This window comes from Lutra lutra, chromosome 12 (assembly GCF_902655055.1).
Source record: "Lutra lutra chromosome 12, mLutLut1.2, whole genome shotgun sequence".
Taxonomy (NCBI): domain Eukaryota; kingdom Metazoa; phylum Chordata; class Mammalia; order Carnivora; family Mustelidae; genus Lutra; species Lutra lutra.
Window position 1 is genome coordinate 68449620 of NC_062289.1, and position 22163 is coordinate 68471782.

The following is a 22163-nucleotide window of genomic DNA, read 5'->3' on the forward strand; positions in this document are numbered from 1 at the left end:
TGGATCAACCAGGAAATCAAACAAGAAGTTAATTATTCATGGAAACCAATGAGAATAAAGACACTTTGGCCCAAAACCTATGTGATACATCAAAGGCAGTCCTAAGGGGGAAATACATAGCCATCCAAGACTCAGTCAAAAAATTTGAAAAATCCTGAATACACAAGCTCTCTTTACACCTTAAACTGGAAAATAAACTAAAGATTAAGCCAGCCCTACACACAAGAAGGGAAATAAACATTAGAGCGGAGATCAATCAGATTGAAACTAGAGATGCAGTAGAACACATCAATGAAACTAGAAATTGGTTCTTTGAAAGAATCAATAAGATCAATAAAACACTGGTCAAACTAATCCAAAAGAAAAGAGAGAAGACCCAAATTAATAAAATTATGAATGAAAAGGGAGAGATCACGACTAACACCAAAGAAATAGAAACAATCAAAAGAAATTATTATCAACAGTTATATGCCAATAAGTTAAGCAACCTAGAAGAAATGGATGTCTTTCTGGAAACCTATAAACTTCCAAGACGAATCAGGAAGCAATTGACAGCCTGAGTAGACCAATAACTAGTAAAAAGATTGAAGCAGTGATCAAATACTCCCTAAAATCAGGAGCCCAGGACCTGACAGGTTCCCTGAAGAATATACCAAACATTCAAAGAAGAAATAATAACTATTCTCCTGAAGCTGTTTCAAAAAATTGAAGGAAAAGGAAAACTTCCAGACTCTTTTTATGAAGCCAGCATTACCCTGATCCCCAAACCAGGCACAGATCCCATCAAAAAGGAGAATTTCAGATGAATATCCCTGATGAATATGGATGACTAGATTCTCAACAAGATCCTACTTAATAGCATCCAACAGTACATTAAAAAGATTATCAAACATGACCAGGTGGTATTTATCCCTGGGTTCCCAGGGTGGTTCAATATTGGCAAATCAATCAATGTGAAAGAACAAATCAAAAGAGAAGAGAGAAGGAACACATGGTCCTCTCCTCTCAATTGATGCAGAAGAAGCATTTGACAAGATACAGGATCTGTTCCCGATTGAGACACTTCAGATTATAGGGATAGAGGTAACATTCCTCAACCTCATAAAATCTATAAAAAAACCTGCAGTGAATATCATCCTCAATGGAGAAAAGTTGACAGCCTTCCCTTTGAGATCAGGAACACGACAAGGATGCCTACTCTCACGACTCTTGTTCAACATAGTGCTAGAATTCCTAGAAACATCAATCAGACAACAGAAAGATATAAAAGGTATTCAAATTGGCAATGAAGAAGTCAAATTCTCTCTCCTCTCAGAAGACATGATACTTTATATGGGAAACCAAAAGACTCCACCCCCAAAACTAGAACTCATACAGCAATTCAGGAATGTGGCAGGATACAAAATCAACACACAGAAATAAGTTGCTTTCTTATACACTAACAATGAAAATATAGAAAAGGAAATTAGAGAATTGATTCCATTTACTATAGAACCAAGAACGATAAGATACCTGGGAATAAACTTAGCCAAAGAGGTAAAGCATCTGTATTTGAGGAACTACAGAACACTCATGAAAGAAATTGAAGAAGACACAAAAAGATGGAAAAGAATTCCATGCTTACAGATCTCAAGAATAAACATTGTTAAAATATCTATATTGCCTAGAGCAATCGATACTTTAAATACCATCTCAATCAAAATTCCACTGGCATTTTACAAAGTGCTGGAGCAAGCAATCCAAAAATTTCTATGGATCCAGAAGAGACCCTGAATTGCTAAGGAAATGTTGTAAAAGAAAACCAGGAGGAAGATGGCGTCGGCCATGCTGCTGCTCATTTTTCTGCCGTGGCCGGCCGCCCAGGGACTCCTCTGGAGCTGTTGGGAACTGCTACAGCGGAAACTTCAGCAGACCGGGCCAGGTTTACCCAGTCCTCCATGGGGGCCAGCATTAGCAATCCAAGGTCCAGCTGTATTTACAGAACCAGCAAATACCAACGGAAGTAAGGAGATTCCCAGCCTTTCAGATAGTATCTTTTGGATGGCAGCTCCAAAGAACAGACGCAGCATTGAAGTTAACCGCTGTAGGAGAAGAAACCCCCAGAAACTTATTAAAGTTAAGAACAATATTGATGTTTGTCCTGAATGTGGTCACCTGAAACTGAAGCACGTCCTTTGTGGCTATTGCTATGAGAAGGTGTGCAAGGAGACTGCAGAAATCAGAAGACAGATGGGGAAACTAAAAGGGGGCCCTTTTAAGGCTCCTTCTGTGGAGCCTGTGGTGCTATACGCAGGAGAGGTACCATCTGAACAAGATCGTGGTAAGAGAATCATTGAGCGAGACAGGAAGCGACCGTCCTGGTTCACCCAGAATTAAGACCAAAGGTGTTGGGAGAGGATAACTTCATACAAAACATTTATCCTGAAAGAGAGGAAAATTCTTTGTTTTCACATTAGTTTGTGCTTGTTTTTAAATTACCAGTCTAGTTTAAAACGTTCTCTCAAAGCAGTTGGTTTTGTGTGGGCAATTTGAACAAAATACCAGGAGTAAACTCTGAAAATATTTGTTTATACAGAGGCACAATGGACTAACATGTCTGTTTCTGTTATACTGTAAGGTTTTAAGTAAACATAAAATTTCCAATACAGGAAAATAAAAACAAATGATTCGAAAAAAAAAAAAAAAAGAAGAAAAAAACAACACCGGGGCGGGGGGGGGGGGGGGATCACATTGCCTCATTTCAAGCTTTACTACAAAGCTGTGATCACCAAGACAGCTTGGTACTGGAACAAAAACAGACACATAGACTGGTGAAAGAGAGTAGAGAGCCCAGATATGGATCTGCAACTCTATGGTCAAATGATCTTCAACAAAGCAGGAAAAATGTTCAGTGGGAAAAGATACTCTCTTCAATAAATGGTGCTGGGAAAATTGGACAGCTATGTATAGAAGAATGAAACTTGACCATTCTCTTACACCATACACGAAGATAGACCCAAAATGGATAAAAGGCCTCAACATGACACAGGAATCTATCAAAATCCCAGAGAAGACATAGGCAGTAACCTTTTCCACATCAGCCACAGCAACTTCTTTCATGACATATATCCAAAGGCAAAGGACACACAAGTGAAAATGATCTTTCATCAAGATCAAAGCTTTTGCACAGCAAAGGAAACAGTCAACCAAGCAAAGAGGCAACCCAGGGAGTGGGAGAAGATATTCGCAAATGACACTACAGACAAAGGGCTGATATCTAAGATCTATAGACAACTCCTCAAGCTCAACAAACACAAAACAGATAATCATGTCAAAAAAAAAATGGGCAGAAGGCATGAACAGACACTTCTCCAAAGAAGACATACAAATGGCTATCAGACACATTAAAAAATGTGCATCATCTTTAGCCATCAGGAGATTCAAATAAAAACCACATTGAGGTACCACCTTACACCAGTTTGAATGACCAAAACTAATAAGACAGGAAACGAGTGTTGGAGAGGATGTGGAGAAAGGGGAAACCTCTTTCACGGTTGGTGGGAATGCAAGTTGGTGCAGCTACTTTGGAAAACAGTAGGGTGCCTGGGTGGCTCAGTGGGTTAAAGCCTCTGCCTTCGGCTCAGGTCATGATCCCAGGGTCCCGCATCGGGCTCTCGGCAGGGAGCCTGCTTCCTCCTCTCTCTCTGCCTGCCTCTCTGTCTGGTTGTGATTTCTCTCTGTCAAATAAATAAAATATTAAAAGAAAAGAAATTAAAAGTAGAGCTTCCCTATGACCCTGCAATTACACTACTGGTTATTTATCCCAAAGATACTGATGTAGAGAAAAGAACGGCCATATGTACCCCAATGTTCATAGCAGCAATGGCCACAGTTGCCAAACTGTAGAAAGAACCTAGATGCCCTTCAAAAGATGAATGAACAAAGAAGATATGGTCCATACATACAATGGAGTATTATGCCTCCATCAGAAAGGATGAATACCCAACTTTTGTATCAACATGGACAGGACTGGAGGAGATTATGGTGAGTGAAATAAGTCAAGCAGGGAGAGTCTGTTATCATATGGTTTCACTTACTTCTGGAGCATAAGTGATAACATGGAGAATATTAGGAGAAGGAGAGTAGAAGGGAGTTGGGGGAAATTGGAGGGGGAGATGAATCAGGAGAGACTGTGGACTCTGAGAAACACTCTGAGGTTTTTGGAGGGGTGTGGGGTGGGGGGTTTGGTGAGCCTGGTGTTTATTATTAAGGAGGGCAAGTATTCCATGGAGCACTGGGTGTGATACATAAATAATAAATCTTGGAACATTGAAAAATTAAATTAAATTAAAAAAGGAGGTGCACTGGGGTTTTTCAGGGTGTTTGATTAAATACCTACAATTTGGGACGGGTTAGGGATAGGGTACGTCTGTAAGGAATTTGGAAGTAAGGTTTCTAGGGTCTTGATGGGGATAGCTGTTGTTTAGATAAGTATTGACTATTGTCTAGTAATCCCTTAGTCATGAGACATTTCAGAAGTTTATCAGTGGCCCTATGCTTGGAAGGCCAACATATATCTTGGGGAGGGCAGGATAGAGATAAAGGAAGTTTCCAATGGGAGTTATATATGTTAATGTAGATGTACAGGATACTGGAGGTTGAGCTAATTTCAAGCTAAGTTTGCCTTTTCCTTTAGCACAGTATTAATATCGAGATAGTTGAGTCCTGGAGGAATTTCACTCTTCCAAGTACTTACCAATGGCCTGAAGTTGTAAGGAAACTTATTTTTTCTTTTGCGTTTGTTTACCACATCAGCGCCTACTGTGTAACTTTCTGTACTTGCCTTTGAAATTATTATTTTCTGTCACTTTTTAAAATGGATAGTTCAATCATGCTTAGTAATGATTTGCCTTCATATTGAGCTAAATATTCAAAACTTTCTCTATGTTTTGACATACCTCCCTAAATTAAATTCTAAAGTGAAGAAGGGCCCATGGAATGCTTCAAAGATTTTGTAAAAATAATTTAGGGGCACCTGGTTGACACAGTTAGTTAAGCATCTGACTCTCAGTTTTGGCTCTGTTCATGATTTCAGGGTCTTGAGATTGAGCCCCATGTGGTGCTCTGCATTCAGGGGGAGTCTGCTGGAGAGTGTTTCTCTCCCTCTTCCTCTGACCCTTAAAAATAAATTAATTTGCGTATATTGAATTGTTAAACTACATGGGAAGCATTGTCAAATAAGTAATATTCAACTTCAGATTATTTTTATTATTAGATATTTTATTAAATAGATATTCTAAAAATTGAATGAAAGTCTTAGAAATCTGATGTCCTGCCATAATATTACCTTGACATGTTGTAGGTTAGAAAAATGAGCAACTTTCTCTGTTGATTGCCTTGTAATGAACTCAATCAGATCTTAGAGCACTGAAGTTTTTAAGACTTTTGTCATTTATGGACAGTTATCCTGTTACTCAGACCCTTTCATATAATTTTCCTACACATGTGCTTCATCCTCAGTGAGGCTCACAAAAAGTGTTTTGCGTGCAGATTCCAGTGAATTTAAGGTCATAGGACTGAGCTAAGTAAGAATACTGACAGCTTATGGTAATACTGGCTTCCAGCAAAAGGATTAATAGCATGGGGCTAATAAACAAAGGAAGATCATGACCATTTTTATGAGTTTTTGTTTAAAATATTTCAGACTCTTGGTGGCTTTCAGGTCTGCCCTAACATTGTGAACATCATCTCTGGTGGCTTTCAGTTCAGCCCTAATCAATTCCGTTTGGTCATCCATGGCTTTCTCCAACCTAGCTATTGCCTGGATAATTGTTAGCCTGAATTCCCTTTCCGAAATACTGTCTATGTTGATAGCTGTTAGCTCTTTTGCAGAAGGCCCATCCTCTGTATTTTTCTTCTGTTGGGCATTCCTCCTCCTAGTCATTTTGGTGAGAGATGACTGAACTGAGGTAGCTGGATGTATCTACCGTGGTGCAGTCAAGGTGCACCCTGGAATGCTTTTGAGCAATCAGGAGTCCCCACCCAAATGAGAGAAAAAAGAAAATAAAGAAGAAAAAAAGAGAGACAGAGAGAGAGAGAGAGAGAGGGAGACAGGAAAGAAAAAGGGAAGATAAAAGAGAAGGCTCAGCCCAAATGGGCCCCAAGGTAAGATTTATGAACAAAACCAGGCAAACAAAAAGACTGATAAAAGTATATGACAAGAGAAAAAAATATATATATAAAAGCAAAAAAAAAAAAAAGAAGAACCTCGTCAAAAAGAACCCCAAGTATCAGATTTATATACTATCAGGACAAACACAAATACACAGAAACACTGGTGGAAGAAAAAGAGGGGAGAGTGGTTATAAATTCTCAGTGTGCGCGAGGAAGGTTATTTTGATTCTCCCTGGATGTATCTTGATATCTTTGTTAAAGGACTCAACTTTCCTAAGATAAAGGGGGATTAAAAATTTGTTTACCTATAGGGGTAGTGTTGATTGGGGAAAGGGGATTACCTTGAAGTTTAACTCTACATGAATATTAAAAAATAAAAATAAAAAAAGAAAAAACTAAACTAATCTAAAATTTTTTTTAAAAATTTCAAAAAATAGAAAAGCAAAAGTAAAACACGGGTGTATGTATCAAAAAGTTCAGGTTAAAAGGTTATTATGGAATTTGATGTACTGGACATCTCACTGTGATGGTAAATAGGTTAAAAAATTATCTACATAAAAAAAATTCTCACCAGAATAGTGAGAACAAATTAAAAATAAAAGTTGTATTTATGAAGTAATGGTGGTTGTTCTCTTGTCGTCTTTTTTTTTCTTTTTTTTTTTTTTCCTGGTTGGTTTTCTGGGGGAGGGGCCTGCCACGTGGGTTTTCAGGCAATGTTCCCTGAGTTAAGTCCTCCCTCCCCCCTTAAGGGGGTGGGCTCTGAGGAAACCAGTTTTTCAGGCTTTTGTTCTCTGGAAGTTTTTATGTTCGTTTGTTTGTTTTCTCTCGCCTTGACAGCTTTTGATGGTTTTTGGAGGTTTAGAGGAAAGCAAACTGCACTCCGATCTCCCTCTCAGAGAGAAGCCTCAGTCTGTTCCCCTCTAGGTGTTCCAGAGCACATAAATTCCCCCTCGGCAGAGCAGGTTCCAAGTCGCAGTCCCTGGGGTCACAGGAGCTCCAGCTTATACCCAAAACCACGACAGTGGCAGCTGTCTGGGCAGCTCCAGACCACCAGAGAGGTTCAAAGCAGCAATAGCACGCTGAGATTTTCCCACTGGCCTGGGCTGGGAGTGCCTGGTCTTTCCGGGTCCAAGAGTCCAAGAGTGCTGGGATGGCGCCTTTGTGCACCTCTCCCAAAACATTTCAGACTCTTAAAAATACTTTGTTTTTTCCAGATTTAAGAAAATTGTGTACATGAAACTGACATAGAGCACTACACCTTTATAAACAAATTAAAAATTTTAACTTTTCTCTCCACCAGATCCCTCCAAACTCAAACTTTCCATAATTATATATATATAATTTGACAGAGAGAGACACACCGAGTGAGGAACAGAAGCAGGCAGAGTGGGAGAGAGAGAAACAGACTTCCCACTGAGCATGGAGCCTGATGTGGGGCTCGATCCCAGGGCCCCAGGATCATGACCTGAGCTGAAGGCAGATGCTTAATGACTGAGCCACCCAGGTGCCCCAAATATTCTTATATTTTTATGGCAATATTTTTTTTTTCTTAATAAGGTTGGTAAGGATCTGCTCTCCTTCTAAAAGGACACAATTTACTGGAATGTCACATTTGAGAGAGACATATATAGACTCAGATATGACCAGACAGTTTTAAGGACCTGATATTGACTTTATGGAACCAACAAAGCCCCTTAGAAATACCAGACTGCTAATTTCTTACAGAGTTCCTAGCAACCTCACCAGTTGAGTAAAAAAGGTCACTGTCTAACTGGTGTAGATCCACATGATATTTTGAGAAACTAGAGAAGAGAATAATTCACCCAGTTTATAGGTATTGCAGGAAAATTCTGATGCTAAGTATTTGGTTTGTCTCTTGGCCTTGAGGGGCAGTTGAAAGTTCAATCCAGAGATTTCTTTTTTTTTTTAAAGATTTTATTTATTTATTTGACAGAGAGAGATCACAAGTAGATGGAGAGGCAGGCAGAGAGAGAGAGAGGGAAGCAGGCTTCTTGCTGAGCAGAGAGCCCGATGTGGGACTCGATCCCAGGACCCTGAGATCATGACCCGAGCTGAAGGCAGCGGCTTAACCCACGGAGCCACCCAGGCGCCCCAATCCAGAGATTTCTTATAAAAGATCTAGCATAGCAAGTTTTACTTTTTAAAAAAGATTATTATTTATTTATTTATTTGAGATAGTGATAGAGAGAGAGAGAGCGAGTGAGCGCAGGAGCTGGAGGAAAGACAGAGGGAGAAGCAGACTCCCCACGGAACAGGACCCCAATGCAGGGCTTGATCCCAGGACCCTGGGATCATGACTTGAGTATAAAGGAGATGCATAACCAACTGAGTCACCCAGGTGTCCATAAAGCAAGTTTTGAAGAACCTACATGGTCAACCACTATTTTTGCTTCATTTTTATACATAATCAGGACAATTTTTTTGGAAATGACTTATTTTGCAAACACATCCATATTAATTTGGCTATGTTTTTTTTTAGATTTTAAAAACATATTTATTTGAGCGAGAGAGAGCAGAGATAGTGACAAAGAGCACAAGCAAGGGAGGAGAGGGAGAAGCACGCTCCCCCATGAGCTGGGATCCCAACTTGGGGCTCCACCGCAGGACCCTGGGTTCATGACCTGAGTGGAAGGCAGATGCTTAGCTGACTGAGTCATCCAGGAACTCCTGGCTATCTTTAGCAAAAGTAGGAATGATAATAGAGAAAAATATGTTTTAATAAGACACCTTTTTAGATATTAGATTTTAATAATGTTCATTAAAATAGGAGTAGATCCTGACTTTTATAGTGTCCTCCAGTGTCTGGAGGACTACATTTAAGTGTCCAAGCTAACATGTAAAAATTTTTTTCTACCACCTTTCTCACAATTGAAATCATTTGAGAACTAAAATTGCCCTTTTTCCTAAAAGCCCTGCAATCTAAATGGAAATGACTTGATATAAACTTGAGAGAAATCTAAACAATAGATAATGTGTAGACAATCATCCTTCCTGTGGCTCTGTGGCCCACTCAAAAAAATCCCCCGAGACATCAAAACTGCAAAGCTAGAAAGTCCATCAGATAGTCACTGCCTGCCCCTCAGTCCATCTGAAGATGTCTCTAGTCAGACATCTAGAAATATCACTGGCAAAATTCAGGAATCAGACACTGGGTTTATAATTAGCTCCAACCATCAACCTGTATTTTACTTTTGTTTCCATAAAAATGTTGCTTCTCAATTACCTCACTGCTTGCCCAGTATGGGTCCAACTTTGAGAGCCCACCTGATTCCCAGCCTCCTGGAAAGGGTTTAACTAAACGGACCTATTGTCTGATTAAGAGACTGGTCCCATAAAAGGAAATAATCTACCTGCTCAACTTGGAGTGTGTGAGACTTCAGGGAAGAATGAAAGGAGAGAACTGTGATGATAAGGACAGGATGCCCAAAGATGGGCCACTTTGGCATGAAGATTATTGTGAGTTAAAATGCAGTTGAAGGGCGCCTGGGTGGCTCAGTGGGTTAAGCCTCTGCCTTCAGCTCAGGTCATGATCTACCAAGATGCCCTTCAACGGACAAAGGGATAAGGAAGATGTGGTCCATATACACTATGGAGTATTATGCCTCCATCAGAAAGGATGAACACCCAACTTTTGTAGCAACATGGACGGACTGGAAGAGATTATGCTGAGTGAAATAAGTCAAGCAGAGAGAGTCAATTATCATATGGTTTCACTTATTTGTGGAGCATAACAAATAGCATGGAGGACAAGGGGAGATGGAGAGGAGAAGGAAGTTGGGGGAAATTGGAAGGGGAGGTAAACCCTGAGACACTATGGACTCTGAAAAACAACCTGAGGGTTTTGACGGGGTGGGGGGTGGGAGGATGGGGGAACTAGGTGGTGGGTATTAGCGAGGTTACGCATTGCATAGAGCACTGGGTGTGGTACAAAAACAATGAATACTGTTATGCTGAAAAGAAATTAAAAAATATTAAAAATTAAAAAAAAATGCAGTTGAAACCAAGAAGAATCAGGAAAAGCTCTTTACCTCCTCAGCTGACTAAAGGAATTTAGGTAGAGCGCCTCCTCTGGGAAGAGAGCTGGCACCACAGACAACTACACTAGAACATGAACTAGGTGGGGCAGACAGGGAGGGTCTATTTGGTCAAGTCCTCTGTATCCCATTGTCACTGAGTGGATCCCCACACATTTGTCTACCACACATTTACTCTCCTTCCTCTGTCTGTGAATCACATTTTTTTTTGCATTAAATACTGGATACCTACCCCCTTCTGTGTATTTCAGAAAAACATATATGCTTCATCTTGCCTGAGTGTCTTTGGAATTTCCATGTCTCTGTGGATTCCTATATGTATGCCATTACATTTTATCTCTCCTATTAATCTGTCTCATGTCAATTTGATTTTTTGTCCAAATAGAAGGATCTTGAAATATACAGGACATTTCTTCTGACAGTAGTGAAGGAGACACAACAGGAAGGAAGGGCTTATGTTTTTCCTGTATAAGTGTTTAGTATAGTTCATGCTCTCCCAACTCTGGAGTATGTGGACTTGGTCTCTGTCCCTCATCCAGTGTGCTCCTGGAACACCCGTGCTGTCCCAGGCAACAGCATAATCAGTGCATCACTCCTCTCTTCTCAAGGACATATCTCCCCACAGAGGAGTCTCTCCTACAGGAGCCTCCACAGAAGCTTTTCAATAAAAGAGGCTCAGAGACAAGGCCTGTGGGCCCAGGGCTTTTTATCTCACTTCCTTGTTGTCTGTGACACTGTAAGTAATGAATGCTGTTCTCACTGCATGAGCTGTATGTAGCACAGAAATATTCATCCTCATCCTCAGGCTGCAGCCCAGAGATGAGCAGAAGCCCTGCATTGGCTGAGGCATCTTTGGAGCCAGAGAAACAGCTGGGGACCCCAGGTCCCAACTCTGTATGTGGGTCTGAATAGTAGTACAGAAGATATGGGGAGGGCTCCCTGGCTTCTGTTGGTACCAATCTATGTAATAGCTGCCAACACTGAAGCCACTGCTCAGGGTGCAGGTGCGTCTGGCTGTTGTTCCCAGACATGCAGAGAGAGAGAGAGGGTAACTGGGTCAGCACAGGCTGGGACAGGGAACCTGCAAACACAGATACTTATGGGTGATGGGGCATTTACACTGTGAGACTCTCAATCTCAGAGGCTGATTATATTTGGGAAACGTCCAGAAGTCAGATTTCGCAGAGGGAGTAACGGGAGAAAGAGAGGAGTCTAGGCCATGGTAGCACAGCTCCTGGTCCCCACAGTGGAACTGGGCTTCCTCAGGCTTGTCTTATCCTACATTCTGTCTCCAGGCAAAAGAGGATGCTCTTTATGTAAATTTGCACCCCTTACCATACTCTCTCAGACTCTACCTGATCTGTGATTCAGGAGACCTAAGGACAAGGAGTCTGAAGGCAGGTCCTGATGTGAATGCTCCACCCGGGGAGGGGAGTGGAGGGAACACCTGTAGGACACCCAAAAGACCTTGCCCAGGAACCTCTGCCATGCCCTGATGATGCTGGGCAGCAGAGTCTCATTAGGGAGCACAGGGGGCAGCTCAGCCTTTTCCCAATACTGAGGCCAAGGGGTTTCCCTAGCTGTGAGGGTACCCCTGCAGGGCTCAGAGAGATGCATGGCTCCCCCTACTGATGACATGTTTGCCTGCAGCAACCTCAGTGTCCTGAGGTTAATGTCCATACTACACCACCAGCATTCAACAATGACCTGAATGAGTGTGTTAAACACCCTGTGGGGTCTGATTTAAAGAACATGAATACAGTGTCTGTGATGTGAGAGGCTTCCATGATGGAGGGAATAGTCACCCAGAATTAAACATTCCTGTGAGTATGAGAATGTGTAGAGAACAGAAGTCATACAAAAGAGTGAGCTTATCCCACCCTCTGGGACAATTAGGGAGCTCCCAGAGGAGAAGCCTTTCAATTACGTCTCAAGGGAGAAGTAACTGTTTTCTGCACATGAAGGCATAGAAGAAAAAATCAAAACAGGATGAGAAGGGATGTGGTGATTTCACAGACTGAGAAACCATCTGGTGACAGTGTGCACAGGAAAACAGAAGAGGACACAGCAGGGCAGGACTGAAGAAACTATGTGTTTGGGGAAGAACAGCTGAAGTAGGAAAACAGGAAGTGCGAATGTAGGCAGCTCTGCTCACAGGACATGCTCAGGATTGTGGAACAGAAGGAACTCAGGGAGAGAAGGAGGAAGAGTACAGTGTGAACTGGGAGTTTCTGCTTTTACTAACTGGACAGATGGCGCTGTTGTTTACTGTAGTGGAACATAGGATAATGAGATGTTTCTCTATTCATAAAGTAGTTGAAGATCTGGTAAACAAGTAGAAACACTGAATTCCAAGCTCAGAAATGGTGGACCCTGACCTCGAGTGGCAGCATGCAGTGACACATGGCTTGAGGCTGTTGTCCAGGCATGGTGAGCAGCTCCTGGTATGGATCTGGACATATAAGAAGGACAGACAATCATATAAAAGAATGGGCAGAAGATATGAACAGACACTTCTCCAATGAAGACATACAAATGGCTATCAGACACATGAAAAAATGTTCACCATCACTAGCCATCAGGGAGATTCAAATTAAAACCACATTGAGATATCACCTTACACCAGTTAGAATGGCCAAAATTAGCAAGACAGGAAACAACGTGTGTTGGAGAGGATGTGGAGAAAGGGGAACCCTCTTACATTATTGGTGGGAATGCAAGTTTGTGCAGCCACTTTGGAAAACAGTGTTGAGATTCCTCAAGAAATTAAAAATAGAACTTCCCTATGACCCTGCAATTGCACTACTGGGTATTTACCCCAAAGATACAGATGTTGTGAAAAGAAGGGCCATCTGTACCCCAATGTTTATAGCTGCAATGGCCACGGTCGCCAAACTGTGGAAAGAACCAAGATGCCCTTCAACAGACGAATGGATAAGGAGGATGTGGTCCATATACACTATGGAGTATTATGCCTCCATCAGAAAGGATGAATACCCAACTTTTGTAGCAACATGGAAAGACTGGAAGATATTATGCTGAGTGAAATAAGTTAAGCAGAGAGAGTAAATTATCATATGGTTTCACTTATTTGTGGAGCATAACAAGTAACAAATAGCATGGAGGACAAGGGGAGATGGAGAGGAGAAGGGAATTGAGGGAAATTGGAAGGGGAGGTGAACCATGAGAGACTATGGACTCTGAAAAACAATCTGGGGGTTTTGAAGGGGCGGGGGGTGGGAGGTTGGGGGAACCGGGTGGTGGGTATTAGAGAGGACACGGATTGTTTGGAGCACTGGGTGTGGTGCAAAAACAATGAATACTTTTATGCTGAAAAGAAATTTAAAAAAAACAATAAAGAGGGAAAAAAACCTGGAACACAGCCCCGGGCACCATCCCCATGTACAGAATGGGTGAGAGGAGTCCTGGAAGCAGAGTCCCTCAGTCCAGTCTGGCTTCTTATTCAGTCCCTTTATCATTACTGAAGTGTTTGTGTTAGTGAAATCCTACCTTCTTCTCAGGCTCCCAAGTGGTGGTCTGGGAGTCAGTTTAGATGAGACTGGCACCTCTTAGTGTTTCCTGTATAAGTGTTCCAGGGAAGGCTGAAACAGTGAATATGTGGTTGGTGGGGATGTTTGTAGACCTACATACCCCAGGGGAACCTTAGGAGGAGTCATCAGTGTGAAGCATCCAAGGTCCAGCTTAAGTGCCTGGGACAGTGGACATCATGAAGAAGTGAGGAAGGAGAAGACCTCAAAACTCTGACCCTGCCTGTAATTCCCCAGGACCTCCAGCCATGTGGAGGCAGGACTGCAGTCTCTCTCTTATCCCCTTCAGATTTTGGAGGGAGGAACACTGCATTCTGTTCACTGGTCCCCACCCCCACTTCCTCTTCCTGGTGTATTTGTAATGAGGAGTGGACTGGGTTAACTCAGATGAGCTCTGTGGCCCTGGGCCCAGGTTCAGGCAGGGGATGCTTTAAAGCTGCCATCACCCCATGGGCTCCATGGGACAAGTTCACAGTGGCCCTTGTGCCCCTTGACTGAGATGAGGGTATGGGAACACAGAGAAGCGTCCCCCTCCTCCAGTGCTTTGGATTCCCTGCCCACTCTCCACAGAGGATGGGCCACAGCCAGGTCCTTCTTAGTCTGGAGGCTTATGGTTTCAAATGGCTCAGAATCCCCTGCTGTGTCTCTCACTGAGGACTGTCTCTTACTGTCTTCACTGCTCAAGTGCTGTCTTCACTGCAGGAGTGAAGCAGCTTGCCAGCAACATCCCTAATGCATGGAGCAAAAGGACAAAGGCCCCAGTGCCCCTTCCCCTGTGGATTCTCAGTATGGGAAAAAAGAAAATAGGTCTCTCTCTTTCTGTGTATCTCTGTCTCTGTCTCTCATCCCCACATCCTTCTGTCAGCTGAGCCTCTGTCTACACTCCTGGTGGGGGAGGACACAGGCTTGCTCTTTCTCTACCTATGACCTTGGGGTGTAGCCCCAGGTATGCTGTGTAATTTCCAGGTCTTGTAAGTAATAAACCTTTATTTTTCTGTTTCCTGTCTTGTTTCTGAAGGGTGTCTTGCAGTCATAATAAGAACCACAAGGACAGGTCTAACACCGGTAATGGAGAGGATGAGACCTGCACAAAACATGAGCTTCTGTTCCAGGAGGGAGAATGCTGGCTTCCACCACCTGCAGCCATTGAATTCATTGTTCAGTTACAGTGTGTGGCCCATGAAACATCATATTACTGACCACTCACCCCATGGGACACAGATCCATCAACTGGAGTATAGGGCTCATGCATGCTTTCTTTTGTCTCTGTACTTACAGGGTTCCCTCCTTTACAATGTCCCTCTGGTCAGCACCTTCTGGCCCACCCCTTCAGTAAGATGGGTTTATACCTCTGTAGAGCAGGAGATGGGATAATGTCACACTGTGCACTCCATCATGGACCCCAAAATTCCTAAATGACTTTACAGGCACTCAGTAAGGCGCTATCACTGTGTTGTAGAGTTTACTGAGCTGTGACAACACAGCAGTGTGGTGTGCCTGCTATCACAGTGTCATTTACAAGAATGACACTGCCATCAATACAAGTACTGTGTTTCACACATTCACCCTCCTCCTCTTTCTCCATCTCCTATCCATTCCTGACCACATTACCACCTCTAGATTATTGCCTCTTCCAAAATGTAATATAATTGCAATTTTATGAAATATAGTTTTTTTTATCTTCTTTCCTAAGTAGTATGTGTTAACAATTAATTTATATTACTGTGACTTCAGAGGCCATTACTATTAAATTCTGACCAATATGCTAGAGTACAGATGCACAACCTACTGGGGGACATCTGTGTCAAGTCAACTTTTGGGGATTTAATAAAAAGCTGCAATAAACATCCATATGCAGAGTTTTGATTGCTATAGGTTTGGTGATTAAAAATAAAGCTGTTATAAATACTCACACGCAGGATTCTCTCTGGAGAGAAATGTTTTGATTTACCTTTTGTAATTTTAGGCTGAAATCCTTTATATATTCCTTACAAATACTGGAAAATAAATAAAACTAGTCCTCTCATTAAAGTTAAACAAACATTATTTAAAATGCAAATAGAACTAAGGAATTGATCAAGCAATGTGGTCCCTGGGAAGGGGCAACAGACCTCTCTTGATCCAGGCCCTCTTTATTGGTTGACTAGTTATCTCTTCCTCCTCCAGCCTCCAGCATCTCCCTTGACACCACTAGACCCTGATTCCTCCTTCTTTGAGAAGATCAATGACATAAAAACAAAATCCCTAAGTCTCGACACCCATCTTGGACTATTGGATTATTTAAAGTTGGACAAAAAACAATGTACTCTACTCCACTTATTTATGCCATCTTTTATATTTACACCTGAATTGTGATGATATTAAACTGTAAGTTTCTGACTATAAATTACTTCTCAAATTTGTGTTTTTTTTATTTTGTGGATTTATATGCTCCATTACTGAAATATTTTCAATTACATTTTTGCAAGTTATAGAAATTATTGAGTATTTATTCTACCTATTCAGAGCCAGAGATTCACAAAGTGTATCATTTTCCATTGCAGGAAGGTGCTTGGAATGTTTGTTGCTATCTGAAATGGCACACAGTAAAGGAATCAGTAGGATGTGACATGTGACCAGAAAAAAGCCAGGGATATTGACCAGAGGATAATTCATGTCGAGTGGGAAGGAGACAATCTAAGCAAATCCTTAGGGAAGTTGCTTGTCAAGGACCATCAGTCCTCTCCTATATTTCTGGGTCTGCCCCACCTATGAACTCCCTGTATGATGAAGGAACTCAATGAAGATGCTTGAGAAGACACATGGACATTTAACAGAATATTTGTTCCCTTGGAATGAGGCATCTTGTCTCTCTGTGGTAGTTGTTATTTCCATACATCTTCTCTACATACATGTCTCCTATCTACTTCTGGTCTTGGACAAAAGCAGGTATGGGATGAAGGTGAGGACAAAAATAAGGAACAGATTCTCAGGAGGGATATTGAAGAATGTGGCCCGGGAAAAAACTCTACATGCAGCAGGTAATGTAAAGGGAAGCATTCCCTTGCAGAATCCAAAGTGAAGGTAGGATTTCCTCCCTCTCCTCTGAGAATGACAAGTATGATAGAGTGGGGAGAAATAAATCAATTACCCTGATAAGCAGGAGCTCAAATTCATGGGGATTCTCTGGGGAGGAGAAAGGTTAAAGTAAATGGGGGTAGGCAGGAGGAGCTTCTGAGTCAGAAAGAGAGGACCCCATCTGCCCGTTTCACCATAGGTTCCCCATACAGAGCCCCTGCCTCTCCCCAGAGGAACTGTCTGAGGAACCTTAGAAATGTGGTAGAATGAATGGCTGAGGGCAAGAAGAAGCTGGATGGGTACAGAGGTCCTGTGGGAAGACTAATTCAGTTACAACTTTAGCCATTCTCAGCTCAGAGAAAATCCTGTGAGCTCAAGCATCTGTTGTCTGTCACCCACATTGTGAGATCCAGTTTGGGAGATATACACCTCCTCACTCCTCTCAGGATACCCTAAAGCTCTTCTACCCATCAGAAGATCCCTCCCCCCCACCCCAGGGTCCCTGACATTTGGTCACAAAGACAGGGACTTCATGTTGTTGACCTTTCTGCTACTGCTACTCCTGCCTCCAGAGAGGGAGTAGGTGACAGTCCTGGAATCCCACATGGAGTGGGGCTAGATGGATGGCAACTCTAGCAGGGGAGGGAAGGGACTCCTCTTTGAGCTGCACATGGGTAACAGGTGGTGTTCTCACATGGATTGTATGTTGCAAATTAATGTGGATCCATGTAGGGAAAATGACAACAGATCATGGTGAGGGCCACCATGGAGTCTGGGGATACAGAGTCTTGCTGACTTTTCCCCTTCACTCATGAGAATAGAACCAATCATGCATATGGTGTTGCCATTCCCCATATCCAATCCCCACCTAATTCTGGGCGGGTGATGTTTCTAGTCTTAGGGCAATGAAAGATGATCAGGGCTCTCTGCTGACTGAGAGAGGACATGCATCCATCCAGGTTCTTCATATGGTCGGAAGGGTTATGGTGTAGGAGAATCACACCTGGGTGGGGGTCGTTGTTCCCAGTCCCACTGGAGCAAGCTCCTGGCTGTAGAGGTGGATGGGCATTGGTGTCTACTCTCTTGTTAGGCACACAGAGTCCCCTTTTTGCCAAAGCAACACTACCTGTATTTATATTACACAGAGGGCACTAAAAGCAGGTAGCCAGCTTCTGATAATTTCTCTTTTTTTAAAGATTTTATTTATTTATTTGACAGACAGAGATCACAAGTAGGCAGAGAGGCAGGCAGAGAGAGAGGAGGAAGCAGGTTCCCTGCTGAGCAGAGAGCCTGATGCGGGGCTCGATCCCAGGACCCTGAGATCATGACCTGAGCTGAAGGCAGAGGCTTTAACCCACTGAGCCACCCAGGCGCCCTATGATAACTTCTCTTAAACCTGCAGAAGGAAGTCTGGGTGTTGGGATCAGTGATTATCCAGATCTCTTCCCTCCTGTTCTACTTCATCCCCAAACCTATTCCTGCTATGTCTCCAGAAACATTAGTGGTTCCCACTGATATTAGGTCATGATTTTCATGCTGCATTTAGCATTCCCAATGTTCTGATCACAAATTCATGAATTACCTTTGTGTTAAATATTCACCAAATTATTCTATTTCAGATATGCGGGGTATTTACCACAGGATTGCTGATTAATGCTTCTAATATATAATTGACCACAACAGAATCATCTCCTCTACCAGCTAATGGTCCAAATTAACCCATATTATCTTATTTTAGAGATTATGTCTCAAAAAATTTGGTGATGGCCACATAGAGATGGAAAGTTTCAGAATGTCTTTTTAGTGATAGGGCAGAAATTCTCTAAGTGGCAACCGCCTGAGTTACAGTAATTATTGGAGTTGTTACCTGACAGTGGCTTTTGTCACAAACAGTGAGGACCTAGTGAGAGCCCAGGCAACACAAGCAGAGGACTTTGCCTCCCTTCTGAAGTGACCTGGACACAGTGTGAGCAGTGCCTCTGTCAGCTCATATATGGCAATTTTGGCCAGTATCATCTCCAGCATGAAGACCCTAATTTAACAAATATCCTGAGTTCATTAAGGCATGTTTGTGACCCTGAGAAGCACCTGGAATCCCAGAATGTTTTGCTTACTTGAGACTGAATGGAAACTCAGAAGCCACTAGGGAAAGTTCCCTGGCTTCTAGTGTTAAGAAAAGAACATTGTTTGCCACTAACTTTGGAAAAATCTGTGAGTTCCACTTAAATTCACTGTAAATCTAAAAGTTCTCTTAAAATTAAAGTCTATTTATTAAAAATAAAAAAGAAAGAATGCTGTGAAAGTCATATGGCAAAGGAAAAAACAAAGGGGACAATTGAGAGTTCTAGCAAGTTCAAAATAGTAAATAAAGACAAATAAAAACCACCCATTTCCCATAAAAATAAATGAAATAATAGAAAAAAAAGGAACAAAGAGGAATGTTAGATCTAATCGACCCATCAAACTCTTGTTTGTAAATGACAAAATAGATTAGTCAATTACTAACTTTTGAATGAAAGTAGATGATGCACATCTATACATAATAAGAAATGATGTGTGGACAAATGAAAATATTTTGCTGTTAACCTCTACTAATATTAGATGAAAAGCACACTTTCCTAGGAGGAAAAAAAAATGTTCCCTAGAAGGAAGTGAATAAACAGACCAATTTCTAAAGGAATTGTATTGTGGAATTATTCCACAAGAAGGGATAAGCTCCAATTAATTTTATAGGAAAAATATCAGCCCTAGGACTGATTTATTCCTGGTATACAAGTTCAGTTCCATAGTGATGGAATATAAACCTTTTATTAATAGATCAATAGATAAAATCATATTTTCTCAAAAGAACTTGAAAGAGCCTTTGACAAAATTTAAATGAATTCTTCATAAAAAACACTTAAAATAGAAATAGTAAAATACATCTCAATATGGTACCACATTCTTTTCCACACACATATATTTAATGTCCCAGCCAGGGCCTTAGATCATGGAGTGTATGGCAAGAATATTTCCACAAGATCAGGAACAGATGAACATGACCTTTAACTCCATTATTACTCACCTCATTCTGTAAGTAATTGACAATGCAATCATGCAAGAAAAATCACTGGTTGGGTTTTAGCATGGATGAGAATGGGAAGGTATTCATTCAAAAGATGCAAATACATAATTCACGGATAGATATTCCAGTGCTGGTGCCATCCTGGCAGAAGAAATCTCCCCAACTTGTACAAGCAACAGGGATTCCTACTGATGACTGAGAGGATGGCATAGCTCCTGAATCTTCTATGAATAGGTAAATGAATCCTCAGAAGTCAGGACTGAGATGAGCACACAGGACCTACCACTCCCCATCCATTAACTTCAGTGCAGACATTCTGTCTCCCAACCTGATGGGGGATGTCCTTTCTGTGTGTTTTTGGACACATTGTCTAAGAAAGTGTCTGACTTTGAGGACAGAAGGGAAGGAGAAGCCCTGCCTGCCAGGTGATGCTCTTACATGCACCTGGCCCCATGATGGCAGCAGCAGGAACATCAGAAGCAGAAACCACAGGCTGAGCCTCAACAGCTGCTGGAGCTCCCCCTCCTGGCAGACGGGAAAGGGGTTTTACTCCTAATAGTCACAGGTCTGGGGCTCTGTGTGAGCCCTGAGAATGTTGTCACAGGAGGGAATGTGAGGAATATCCCCATCCTCAGACCACGGCCCAATGATGATGATCAGGAAGCCAGAGTTGCCAGACATGGAGCCAGAGAAATGTCTCATTATCCCCACAGGGTGTAACCATTATAATAGGTGAGGATTTGGGGTTCCATTCATCGGAGCTGTTGGTACAAGGATACATATTGTACACCCCTGATGTGTCATGTCTCAGACAAGCCTGGATTCTGCATGCTTGTATCAGTCTTGATCTGTCATGAACTCATATCCTAGGGCAGCCTACCCCTGGAACTAAGGAATGTCTGCTTAATTTGAAAAAAAAACATAGAATGTGGCCATGTCAAGGACAGGCTTTGGAAGATAGATTTAAGAGTATGGGTACAGATTTGTAGACAAAGTTCTCTAGAGTGTATCTCAGACTCCAGCTTATACCAAGAAAACAACAGAACCAGCTGACAGCCAAGAAGTAAGGGCTGCACAGGTAACAGCATTGCAGAGGGGACAGCAGGTTTTTGTCTCACTTCACCAAAGGCCCCACACACTGTGTGAGCACTGAAGCTACTGTCAGTGGACTGGCAGTAATAATCAGCCTCATCTTCAGCCTGAAGGCCACTGATGGTCAGGGAGGCTGAGCTGCCTGACTTGGAACCAGAGAATCGATCAGGGACTCCAGGATTTCTGTTATTATGTTCATAGATGAGGAGAATGGGTACCTTTCCTGGGAGCTGTTGGTACCAGCTCACATAATATGTGTATTCCTCTTCATCATAATCCATGCTGGTAGGGATTCCAGTGCAGGGGATGGTGACACTCTCACCCAGAGCCCCAGACACAGAGGGCGGCTGAGTCAGCACAGCCCAGGATCCTGGAAGGGGGAGAGACACATAGAGAGTGATGCTTGAGTCTGAAGACAAGAGGAGGAAGCAGGACCCCATGTGTCCTCCCAGGGTCTCTTCCCCTCTCCCCACATGTAGTCACCTGTGCACTGAACGAGGAGGGTGAGGAGTACAGGGGACCAGGCCATGGTGGAGGTCTTCACAGATCTTGCCTTCTGTGCCTCACAGCTGAGCAGACCTCCCCTAATCTCTCCCTTCCCCTCTTCATCCTCTGCGAGAGGGAGGGCTTGTCTATGCAAATGTGACCCCCCAGCTCTCTGACACTTCATTGACCCTGAATCAGGTTCCTCTCCAGAGGATGTCAGGCTGGATGAGAAGGGGAAGGGCTCTGTGGGGCCATGGGGTAGGAAGGTCATAGCTCTGAGCCCTGAGCAGAAGGCACAGTAATAGTGAAGGTGGCAAGTCACAGCTCTCAGAAACTGGCCCTGATTGCCCCCGGTGTCAGATATAGACATATCTTTGTGTAAAATGGTGACCAGAGCCCATAAGATGTGACTCCCCACTGCTCTGATCACTGTCCCCTTCATTGGAGCTATATCAGTTGTCCCCTTATATGGCCTCCCATCTCATCAAGACAGACTTTATGCTCTACTCATACTCCTCAGGGTGATCTGCCCACAGTTTGCTCATCTGTTCTTGGGTCAGGACTGAGATGGTGTCTCTACACAAACTTCTCTAGATCAGGATCCAGTCCAGAATAGTGCCAGGACCCCAGGTATACATGATCCCTTCTGTGCATGATGCTGTGTCATTCCTCTAATGTGAGTCCTCCCTGGTTCCAAGCCCTCCTTCC

General features: G+C 42.6%; 1 protein-coding gene and 1 gene segment (V, D, J or C); one reads left to right on the forward strand and one right to left on the reverse strand.

The window, feature by feature from the left end:
• Positions 1–1810: 1810 nt before the first annotated feature.
• LOC125082619 (39S ribosomal protein L32, mitochondrial-like) lies at positions 1811–2686 on the forward strand. The gene has a single exon (XM_047698427.1). It carries the CDS (start codon positions 1813–1815, stop codon positions 2374–2376), a length of 564 nt encoding a protein of 187 aa, XP_047554383.1. The 5' UTR covers positions 1811–1812; the 3' UTR covers positions 2377–2686.
• A 9879-nt stretch (positions 2687–12565) lies between these two features.
• LOC125081777 (immunoglobulin lambda variable 1-40-like) lies at positions 12566–21547 on the reverse strand. The segment is given in 4 exon segments: positions 12566–12660; positions 20316–20402; positions 21001–21339; positions 21453–21547. Coding segments are annotated over 4 exon segments (567 nt in total).
• Between the last annotated feature and the right edge of the window lie 616 nt (positions 21548–22163).